The sequence below is a fragment of the Salvia hispanica genome, chromosome 6 (assembly GCF_029641045.1).
Source record: "Salvia hispanica isolate PSC_SH4W2 chromosome 6, Shi_PSC_v1, whole genome shotgun sequence".
Classification (NCBI taxonomy): domain Eukaryota; kingdom Viridiplantae; phylum Streptophyta; class Magnoliopsida; order Lamiales; family Lamiaceae; genus Salvia; species Salvia hispanica.
In genome coordinates this window covers 38,939,542-38,951,298 of record NC_142697.1, presented here as the reverse complement: position 1 = coordinate 38,951,298, position 11,757 = coordinate 38,939,542, and the positions used below count along the sequence as shown (strand labels likewise).

The 11,757-nt window shown below is 36.8% G+C and overlaps 2 protein-coding genes across 3 annotated transcripts; both read right to left on the bottom strand.

The window, feature by feature from the left end:
- Window positions 1-214: 214 nt before the first annotated feature.
- On the bottom strand, window positions 215-2,568 carry LOC125208671 (uncharacterized). The gene is made up of 3 exons (XM_048108323.2): window positions 2,256-2,568; window positions 2,081-2,173; window positions 215-886 (listed from the first exon to the last, which is right to left on the bottom strand). The coding sequence occupies exons 1-3, from the start codon at window positions 2,346-2,348 to the stop codon at window positions 425-427; spliced, it is 648 nt and encodes a 215-aa protein (XP_047964280.2). The 5' UTR covers window positions 2,349-2,568; the 3' UTR covers window positions 215-424.
- A 1,062-nt stretch (window positions 2,569-3,630) lies between these two features.
- On the bottom strand, window positions 3,631-10,224 carry LOC125207401 (putative ion channel POLLUX). Of its 2 annotated transcripts, XM_048106725.2 has the most exons (12): window positions 9,568-10,221; window positions 8,626-8,694; window positions 7,759-8,388; window positions 7,186-7,368; window positions 6,934-6,993; window positions 6,628-6,831; window positions 6,179-6,427; window positions 5,965-6,063; window positions 5,296-5,490; window positions 5,046-5,138; window positions 4,404-4,673; window positions 3,631-3,923 (listed from the first exon to the last, which is right to left on the bottom strand). In XM_048106725.2, exons 1-12 carry the CDS (start codon window positions 10,153-10,155, stop codon window positions 3,705-3,707), a joined length of 2,859 nt encoding a protein of 952 aa, XP_047962682.2. In that variant the 5' UTR covers window positions 10,156-10,221; the 3' UTR covers window positions 3,631-3,704. The 2 variants fall into 2 exon arrangements, with proteins under 2 accessions (XP_047962682.2, XP_047962683.2); XM_048106726.2 differs by lacking the exon at window positions 3,631-3,923 and having other exon boundaries at window positions 4,491-4,673; window positions 5,046-5,122; window positions 9,568-10,224.
- Between the last annotated feature and the right edge of the window lie 1,533 nt (window positions 10,225-11,757).

Here is an 11,757-nt window from a genome sequence, read left to right as displayed (position 1 = left end):
GTTGGGGCTACTAGTGCGCGAGAGAATTCCACGTTTAAAACAATAATAATATCACTATTATACATATGCATACTAAAACGATAGATAACCAAGGTACAAATAAAGCATCAAAAGTTGAAAAGTAACACCACCAGACACACTAGCCCATCCCATCCCACCCAAATCCAACTATTAGAGCATTAGAAACCAAATGAATAAAGCAAGAGAGCAAAAATTTGGCTAAATCAACATTAAAACAAAATAGGTGGTGGATACATGAGTATATTAAACCACAGATAGCTAAACAAGTTTCAGTTTAGACAGCTTGTAATATTTGCAGTTTAACAGAGTTTTTCATTTCTTGCTTATGCATAAGAAATAGATGGATTCCTACTCACATTTGTTTATTCCAGTCTCTTATCCACAGAGTCACAAGATTAGCTCATTATGTTGGTGCTGGGCCGGTGAAGGAACCATTCCAAATCCAATTGATGAACCCAACCATCAACACAGAGCATACCACCATCATACAGATCAAGAAAACCGGAGTGAACTTGCTTGAAAAGAGTTTATCAAGCCATTCATCCTCTTCATGAACACCACCATGAACTTCTTCGATTGTGATTCTTATGAGAGCCTCCACGATGCTCTTTGCAGGGCCGATGTCTTTTGATTTCAAGACTTGAATTCTAGCTTCTCTGAGATGTTTTATCACCAGCTCTGCCTCAACTGATCCTCCCATCTTGAGAGTATCCACTTCAGGTTTCTCGGTGCTGACTGTTTCAGTGGTGACATGCTTGCAAGGAGTAGGAGCCACGGAGGAGGATGATAGCGTTGAAGTCAGATCTGAGACATCAACTGATTCTGAGGATTGCGGTTCTGCCGGATGAACTGAAGCCAGAGAGTTCTGGAAAATTGAGACAATGGAACATAGTTATTTAACAGGAAATTAAGCACCTGAGCTTAGCTTATCATGACCTGCAAAATAGACTGACCTTGTTTATAAAACCAGCAGAAAATCTAACTATTTTACCAGTGAAACATCAAACACTTATTATTGAATTCATCAAACCACTGCAAGCATCCTTCTTGATGTTTCACTAGACACACTTGTTATACACAGCAAGAACATTGAGTTACATGTTCAAAAACCTAGCACAAAATTAAACTTTACCAGTGGAACATCAAACACTTACAATATTAAATATATTAAATTTATCAAACCATTGCAAACATCCTACTGAATGTTTCACTAGACAAACTTGTTCAGCAATAACATCAATGCAGGTTTAAAAACCTCAGAGATTAGCAAGTAAATAGTGAGTTACTGCTTCCACAATTCTTGACCGTACTCGCAAAAATCTCAAAGCAAACAGAACAAAATCATCACATGTTTAGTGTGCTTTTATGAAGCTTTCCTCCTACTATTGCAAAGGAATTTGTCCACCATGCAGCAGGAATCTAAAATTATTATACCAGTAAATTATCAAGCTTTAATAGAGTATTGGATTCATCAAAAACATTGCTAGCTTACTCCTCAGCTGATTCACTAGACGTATTTGATATATGCATATAAAAAACTTGTATACTTTGCAGCAAAAACATCAATGCAGCTCTGAAAACTTCTGAGATTAACAATTAAATGGTAAGTTACTGCTTCCAAAAATTCTCAGTGACACAGCGAAAATCTCACAGCAAAGAGATAACAAATCATAATATTTTCACTGTGCGTTTATGAAATTTACCTGCTACAACTGCAACTCAATTTGTCTAACATCCAGCAGAAGTCTTAAATCATCATCGAACACTGGCTAGTTGTACTGAATTCACTAAATTAACTACATGAACTTGTTTTATACGCAACAACATGAACACAGGTAACAGAATTCTCAAAAATTAAAAAACAAATCTCAAAGCAAATAGTTAACACATTTACAGGTTTGCTGCGCATTTATGAACAATTTCCGGCGGCAAACAGATGAATTGAATTTAACCTAGAGAGAAAACACGGAAAACCTAAGAAATCTCCATGTTTTAAACATACGAAATCAATCACAAACAAGGTGCAATTTCAATCCGAAAAAAATTGAACAAAAATTACCTCAGCAGATTCAGCAAGGGGACTATCATTTGAAGCCTCGGAAAACTCCTTCGGCGACTCCAAAGCAGCAGAATTTAAGCTATTTTTCGCAGTCTAACAGCAAATGTAAAGCTTAATTAGAAAGCTTGATTATGATCGCACGGAGCTCTTAACGTTTCTCGTATCTATATCTTACCTTACGTAGATTATTGAGAGCCGAAACTGTTCTTAGGCGTCGATTTGCAGAATGTTGATCTCTCTGCGGTGTTTGAAGCTGAAGATCTCTCATATTTACTGTTTATTTGAGCGGGAATATTTAGAAATTGCCATTTATATACCGATTTCCAGGTTTGTCTTCTTTGCCCTTTCCTGCAGTTTCCTACATTTTCAACTAGAGTCGGGCTGCATAAGTTTTTCTCTACGTTTAACCCGAAATTAATGATCTAACATATTTTATTACATGGATAAGAGAAAAAATTGTGGGATAAGTCTATCGCGTGAGAGATCCGCTATGATTACTTATTTAAGAAAAATAACCTATGTGCCAAATTATTCTGTTTGATGATGATCTGTTGTGGCTTGAATCTTATGACGATGGATTGATGGGATATTTTGGCACGGAAAAAAATAGATACATAGTCCTAGACCATTTCATCATTTAAATATTTCATGATTAAATATGTACTTGTCTGGTCCCATCATAAGCAAGATGCTTCTTTTTTGCACTTATTTTTCTTAAAATGATAAATTAGTTAAAATAAGATAATGTAAAGTAAGTTTAAAAATAATGCAGAGAATATTTTTCACATATTAATCTCTTACTTTACACTCACTCCACTTTAGCTAAAGTAACAGTCAATTTTGGTCTTAAACATATGACCAAAATACGAATTTGATCTAAAACATTCACTTTTTGGAAAATAGGTCCATAACAAATGAAATCCTTGTCGAAATGGTCCATTTAACGGTATGCAACTGTGCATTTGGCATTGACCGTTAGTTTTTTTATGGAAACGTCAAAAAAAGAACTACTTCGGCGTCATTTTCATTTTTTATGGACCTATTTTTTAAAAAGTGCATTGGACCAAATTCGTATTTTGGTCATATGTTTAGGACGTAAATAGACCTTTACTTCTTCATTTTTTTCAAAATGAGGCAAAAATAAAGTGCATCACTTATGGTGGGACGGAGGGAGTATCCTATTAAAATTATGAGATTGAATCTTATAACTTAAGTCTAACTTAATAACCATGTGATAATGACTTATAGCCTAAGGACTTATAGCCAAGCTATCCCTTCCAACTAAAATATATATCTCACAACTTATTTCTAGATAGATAATGATATGATAATTAGTCCTCCATAAATTGTTTGTTTGGGTTGGGTTTATCTATGCCTACAGTTCGATTACCTTTATCCTATCTCTCCAATTGTTTCGATGCTAGAGCATACTTCGTCACTGAGCTTTATACCTGAATTTTAGTTAGCAAAATCTCATTTATTTTCCTTTGTAGTTAGCACGATATTCATCATTAAAGGATTATCATATCGAGCATTCTCTGCTTTTGACATTTTCTCCAAATGTAAATTTAATTTATGAATTAGGGTGGGATCAAGAATAACATGTGAAACGTGTTTATAGTTGTCAACCCCCTTTGGAAATGACTACAAAAACATCATCTATAGACCATTTACATGGTGTTGACTTATTTGCAGGGTTAATTACTGCTTGCTCCTCCGTTGCAAGTCGATATCCGATTATAATTTCTTGTCGCTGACGACCCCTTATCATGATTTCGTAGAAACATAGTTCTTCCTGGTCGTAGAGATAGAATTCTGCAGGCTTTATGCACATCTCATTTCCCTGCATATTTTAGATAGAGTTTAAGGATTGCTATAAAAAAAAACTACCCCTAAAAATGTAGGTGCTTTACAGTAGATTTGGAATCTCAACTTAATGTAAATCAAATCAAATAAAGAAATTCTGTTATTGTAGGTTCTAGAAGAGGCACAGGGTAATGCTAATGAGGCAAACTGTGATGCATTCAGATGCAAGGTGCATCCGTCCTAATCATATCCTAATTGTGATTAGCAAACTGTAATTGGTAGAACCCTACTTGAATTTAGTTAGAGTGGATGCACCGTGCATCCAGATGTACCCACAAGTTTTTGTTTTATTATAATGCCAATTATGTAATGGTGTAAGATAGTTTCGAGCATTAGATATCCCATATCATGATGATCTAGCAATGGGGGAAAAAAGGTAAGAGAAGAACTGAGGTCCTGATTTCTCTTTAAGGCAAAGACAAGGAACAAGAAATGTCAGAGTGATGTTGAAGAGTACCTCTTCTGCAAATAGTTCTTCTAGCACACGATTGATTTGTTTGTCTTCTGCGACCATGGCTAGTGCCATGCTCACCAGCTCATTTGATAGTACATAATCACTGATCCTCGTTACAGATACAAGATTTCTAGTTCTAGAATCCAATATCTCGCTTATAATTATCGACTTATTTGAAGCTTGCTGCATTTCCCGAATCCACAAACTCTGAGAAAATCCAGAGTGGCTCAAAGGAGATGATGACTTGTTGTCTTTGTTAGGTAATCGCTTCGACTGCAGCATCACAAATACAATATTCATCATCTATAGAATTTGAAAAGTCTACATTAACTACTGTCACATGCTAAGTGGAAATAGACTTGGACAGAACAGGGGCAAGCTAGAGGAGCAATATCAGATCCCATTATGTCATTTCAGATCATGTTATTCTGATCCTCGAGATAACAAAAATTGTGGCTAAAGAGAACATCTTAAAAAAGACAGGAGTGTAAAAAAGCAAAAGGTAAAAAGGGTAGTGCAGGCAAGGTGGGGCAGCTGTAAGAGAATAAGGCTAAAAATATGCCAATGACACAAGAATCATATGAAACCTAAATTGTGTTGCAATCAGATCTATGAATGCTCAGGTGGAAGCAAGATAGGAATTACCTGTATATCTCTGATGAGGAGAAGAGTAGCCAAAGACCGTGAATCAGAATGAACAATAGAGTCTTCCAATGATTCATCTGCAAGAATTAAAATCTGTTCTCTTAGAGTTAGTAAAGGCCTTCACATTGGAACCTAGAACGATAGTGGGCAGTTGCTCATGACTTGAGCATTAAAATCTGGAATCATTTACTAAGCATGGTGAGCATGTGGTGTTGAGGCATGGATATAAGAGTATCAGAATCATACTTACAGAATCAAATGTCTCTAGTGGCAAATTCTCCAGATGACGTCGTATAACAGCATTTCCTTCGCGGTGAACTAGTTTTAAGTTTACCAATCCAGAAATATCCAGCCCACCCTCTGTCAACTTTTTCTCCCTGTCCTTTTCCGGGACCTCGTTGAACATCCATAATTCTGATCCCTGAGATAATAGTGCCTCTAGAACCTACAAATAGGAGTGCGAGACAAATTTTACAGAAACAGAATAATTAAAGAAGTAAAGAATCCTTAACTACCACATGCTGCAATTTTTATAAGCTTTATAAATATTCTAAACTACTACGTATAAGCACTAAGTTGAATAAAAGTAAAATCGTGCACAGGTCTGAATTTGGCCTTCATTTCCGTGTAGTTAATTGTGTCTGAATGAGAACTTTAAGAAAGATTATCTAATTAGGAGACTTTTTTACTGGGCTAATTTTATTCTCAATGAAGTCAAGGGATCCATTCCTCGTTACCGGTATTATCCTAATGAGTTGAAGGAAATGATTCTTCAATTGCTTACTAAAACATTCTTCTACCCATGAAAGAGTGCACATCATGAGTAAAGTAATCCTTTCTAGCAGCAACCATTGCTTTGTAAACATATTTAATTTTAAGCCACTTGTACAAAAAAGATGTAGGAAGTAAGAAGAAATACCATAATCATATCATCAATGTCACGTCGCCAACCACAGAACAGAATCTTCTCTGGAAACTTTGGAGGATTGGTCATTCTAGGAGATACACCTCTCCGGATCTGCAGATGATACAGTTCATATATCAGATCTGCCAACATTGAAGAGGCAAACAGGCCTGATAGCAATTCAGAGAAGCCATCCAACACATCATATGGTCAGAGGAGGTAGGATGACCTGTGGTATGGGACCTGGAGCATATGTATCATCATCCTCAGCTATGACAAGGATTTCGTCACCTTCTCGAAGAACATATCTATCATCTGGATTTATTTTAATTTTTCCACCATCTGCATGAACCTTTACTCCACAAGGAATTGCATCAGGGAAAGAGATCATAACATCTTCATAACAGCAGCCATCTAGTTCAGGCCATCTCTTTATATAGAATTCTGCATTTTCAAACCCTAAAATGTCTTCCCATATCTGTGAAATGTGGACAAAATTCAGTTACACCCAACAAAAATGAAAAAGGACAGAAACGGCTGTTGACATTGTCACCATGTCTAAACAAGAAATGTCAGCATTTCAAGTTATTGTCCATGAAAGAAGAGAGTAAAAGTTTGAATAAAGAAATCCCTCATTTAATTTTTAACATGAACCAAACACAAGTTACCGGATCTGACCTGTGCAAGGCCAGGCTGAAGAGCACACTGTATCATCAGTCTTCCAATGACGTCATGTGCAACAACTGTTTCTATGAGTTCACCTCCAACTAGCTTCACCAAGGGCTCATTGTCGAGATCACTCATTTCTACAACAACATGTCCCCTTAAGCCCTCCTTCACTCCAGTCAAACTAAGCACAACCCGCAGAGCCCGTGCATCGCTCTGTTCAAATAATAAGCATTAAATCGTTTGCAAAACATGGTCAGCATTCTCGTCAGCATTAAATCACTGTAGTGAGGGGTGTCCGGAACTAAAACTAATAACCTGGTCAGCATTCTCGTCAGATGCCAATACAATTATTGCACGTGCTTTGGAGACAGATACCTGCAAGAGTAGAACATGAAGAATCACTATAGAACTTAATCAAGAGGAACGGGATCATGAATAGAATTCGACCCTGAGAAAAACTATAAATCCTTGAGATATACACTAAGGTGAAAAAAAGAAGGATTAGGAACAAACAAGCAAGAGTAGATTAATGCTGGCATTGGCCCAGGAACTGGTAGCGCTAAATACCTTTTTTAAGTCAGCTAGTATAAGCGGACTACCACTTCTACAGATAATTGATGTTCCCATCAAGTCAAACTCAAGCTTTGCTATATCCATCTCCATTTCTTCCTTGTCCCTTTCTGCTAGTACAACAATAACACCACCGCCAATGCTTTTGTTTGCAATTGCCAACTGCTTTAAAAGTGAACCCTGCAGCGAAGGCTCGTTTATTAACCTTCACAAAAGGATCTCAAGGTGAAGCATTATATATAGTAATAGCATAGCCAGGAGTAAAGTGACAAGCTATTACGAACCATAAAAATATCAAACCAGGAGGCCTAGTTTCAGAAATCCAACATCACGAACTAGATTGTGGTTGATATAATATGAAACAAATCCACATATGTGAAGATAATATATATGTAAAGGAATTTGAGCAGGTATGCATTGCAGAAGCGACATGATTTAATTGATGGCTAAACTAGTCTATAATTGCAAGATTTTCGTGATGAGTTGCAAACAAAAGTGTGCTACAATGAAAGGTCACAATTTAGAGTACGGATTAATAGGTCAACCATAGGTATAACTTGAAAGCATTACCAACTTGTCACTCCATCCGAGAATGAGAATATGGTTACTTTCAATAACCTCACTCTTTCCCTTGCGCAAAGAATCCACCTTCTCCGAAATAGCATCAGAAACAAGCCCCAGCATCATGGCAAATATAAGCATGCCTCCAGCACTAATAGAAACTGAAACAATCCTGGATCCAGTACCAACCCTATCAGCATGATTTCCTGAATCTGCCACAAATGTCCAAGAAAGCCAAAGAGCTTCAGTAAAGCTGCTGTCACTTACAGCATATAATGCCAAGCCTCCAAATCCAATGAGAAACAGAGTCGCAATGAGTAGTGCAAGAAGCTTTGCATAAGGATAAACTGAAAAACACACATCAACCATATAGGCAATCCTTTTTTTCAGAGGAACCTCCTCTTTGCAATCCTTTGTCCACTTTGAGAGACTTCTGATTCGTGGCAGATAATCAAGATATTCATATAATACAAATGGTGTGATGAGGGTAACAATAACTGTGTACAGAGCTATAGCTCTAGGGTCACTGTTCCCTAAAGACAAAAATGAACTTCCATTTTCTAAGTCTGAAACTTCCATGTGTTTTCTGTGACCAGGATATTTATTACTACAAAACATTTGAAGGTTGGTGTACTCTTCCTGCAATAATATAAACATATGTCATAAGACATTAAACTCACATATTTGCAGGGTAAATTTAATGTAAGATTTCATTTAGTTTCATGTACTGAGATTTGATTAATACGAAGAACAAGGGACATAACTTTGGTGTCTGTTCAGAAAGAAGACAGCTTACATGAAGTTAACATACTTAGTTTTATAGTTTTACATATTTAGAAGTATATGCAGGGATTTTACTTGATATTTATAACATACCTCCAGCCTTGAGACTTCATTACGCAAGAAAACAGCATACGTAGCAGATGTAAAACAAAAAAACTTGAGCTGCGAATGAAATCATGAACATATCATTAGTTTAAACTCTAAACCCATATTCATCCGAATAGTTAATATAAATATGTCAAGATTTTGCAATACCAAACTGAATTGAAGTTCCTTTCTGTTCAAGGACGCCATTGGTGGGCTTCAAATCATTGGTTTAAACCCATATTCATCCAATCTAGTTATAGCACTTAGAGCAGTTTACTTAATTTTAACGGATGGCTCGACTAACAGACTGTTAACAGCCATTTCTGCATATTGTTTATGTGGGTCCCGCAATTGAGTTCCATCCGAGCTCATTATAAATAGTGGAAAGAGATGCATTAATGATGGCGCCTGATCCCAACCATCAACAAAGTTCTTGTTGAGGAAATGGAAAGAAGAGAATGGAAGAAAAGTCCAGTTGTGGGACTCGCGGAAAAGGAAAGATAACGGATGGTAATAATATTCCATCAGCCGATCGAGCAAATTGCCCAAAATAAAACGACGTGGAGTTTTTGAAATTTTCAGAAAAACTCGAGGGTAATGCAATACGAGATCTCACGCAAGAGGCAATAGAGGGATCGGATCGATCTCCTTAAACAGGGAAAGTGTAAATTCTGTGCTATTCGGAAGTTAGTGCAACACAACAAAACCCTCGATGACAAAATTTGAAGTCAAATTTGCAGTTATCTATATATAGAATGTAACTTCAGATTAGTGATTAGCTTTTGGATTCCTTCAATTAAAGCAAGAGATTCTAAAACACCTAAATTAAGCCAAAAATTAAAATTAAACATAAATAAATAATCACGTTGCAACTGACTGCGTTGAGAAAACCGAGATGGAACATGATTTAAAAATGGAGGAAGGAATTAAGCCAGAGAAGGAACTAACCAAATACACCTTCCACGAATTCTTCAACGACGAACTCTTCTGAATCACCGCATCGCGATGGCTGGACACAGATGCGACCGGCGGAGCAGAAACCAAGCCCAAGGAGGATTGAAACGACAGCGCCTTCAAATCCTTATCGGCTCGGAGCTTCGACTTATTCGGCGGCGAAGTCAAACCCCCTCCGCCAAAACTAGACGGCATAGAGGCGCTGCGCGCCGACAATTGAGGAGGCTGCTGCTGAGATTTGGAGAAGGAAGAGGAAGAAGAAGATTTGACGGAGACGTTCCTGCGAGTGGAGTAGCCTCCGAGATTGGAAGGGAAGACGTAATCCCGATCTGAGAAATTGAAGCTGAAGGCATCGCTGGTGGAGGCGGAGGAAGACGTGGTGGCGGAGGTGGTAGTGTCGGTGAAGGAGACGGTGGAGGAAGTGGTTGAAGGAGTTGGGGAGAGGCGGCGGAAGAGGGGGCCGGGGAAGTGTGGAGTTTGGGAATCGTCGGAATTGGAGGACGTCGTCTTTGATTTCTTGCTCAGAGGTGGCCTCTCCTCCGGCTTCGCCGGGCTTGATTGGCCGCTGTTCCCCTCCTGCATGTCTTCTTTGAGAGAGAGAGAGAGAAGGTGGAGAAGATGCTTCAACTGTGTGACTGTGTCAATGCGGGAGTGGAGATTCACGGAGCTGGTTAGTTTATTGTTTTTTCAGTTCATTACTGTATGAGATTTGATGCAATTCTTTTTTTTTTTTTTTTTTGTATCTAATAAAAACTCAATGAACTAATAATGTACAACTTTAATAATCTCATTCACATGTAAATATAAATACAGTTTATTATTATGAGTGTAAGATGACATATTAAATTAAGATAAGCTTTTCCTCCTATTCTATCTCTGTAAGAAACAAGACGAAAGGGAACAAATCAAATGTTTTAAAAATTAAGATGATTGTAGTACATACTCCTATATGTTTATAGAAGTTCATTAGTATATTTGAAAATGATTGGTTGTTCTTAGAAAAATGATTTAGATCTAATAGACATACAATGTTGAGTATGGTGATTAAACAGGAAAGACCATTTTTCACAGAACATGTGAACATTGCATGTCATCTTCATGTTATTGTATTTAATCAAATTGGGAGGCTTTTAAATTTGTTAAGATAGGTGCAATATTCACTTATAGGTGATTTACTTTGGATGTGCTATAATGACGACTAGAATGGCCACAGACTGAATTTCAAATTATCAAAATGAGAATTTCAAATGGATTTGTGACTCGTGGTTATATGTGACAAGAAGACAAGCAGAAAATAACAAAAAATATATTTTAATTACCTTGCAATCTGTCAAAAATGTAATCATAGCCCACTTTAGTTGCTGTTCTAGTAATAAGGTTAGGTGCGTATCCATTTGCAAATTCCTCAACATCAGATCCAGACGCTCACGCTGACATAAATGATAAAAACATACTACTATTAATTAGAATATCAGTAGTAAATTAACATAATTTAGATAAACTTAATTACATAATTTAAATCAACAATCCCTAGTTCTTAGTTAACCTGGAATCCAACGTTGAGAAAGGAAATTGACTATTACTAATTGGTAGTATGATTGTATGAATATAATTTGAGAGCTGAGTATGACTACTAATTTATCTAATACTACTGTATTTCATAATTAGAGATAGAATTATAATGGATGATTAGGAACAATTAACATCTTCATCAATCAAATCGAGAAATTGAAAGCTTGAGAATTTTGTGGAGTTGCATATTAGAAAATGATAAACAGTGCGCGAATTGAATGCTTCAAGAAATTGAACGAGATGTTAATCTTATAATAAAACTCGCATTATAGTAAACATTGAATGTAATATTATAGTAGTGTATTAATTATTAATTAGTCAATGAAATTGGTATCTTAGAAATCATTTTTTTTTGGTTTTAACCACAGGTGTACCGAACCCGTCTTTTGGCGGAATCCGACTAATCCTGCTCGATCGGGTTTGCAGATTAAGGTCGAAAGTCTCTCAGCGGGTAGCGGTATTTGAACCCGTGACCTCATGTTCACCACAGCTCCGCGCTGCACCCGTTGGTAGGTATCTTAGAAATCATTTGTTTCATTATTTTCCCCAAAGTTTGTTGTTTCCATCTTTATTCTTAGTATATTTGTTTTCTTTTAAATTCCATTTGTTTTT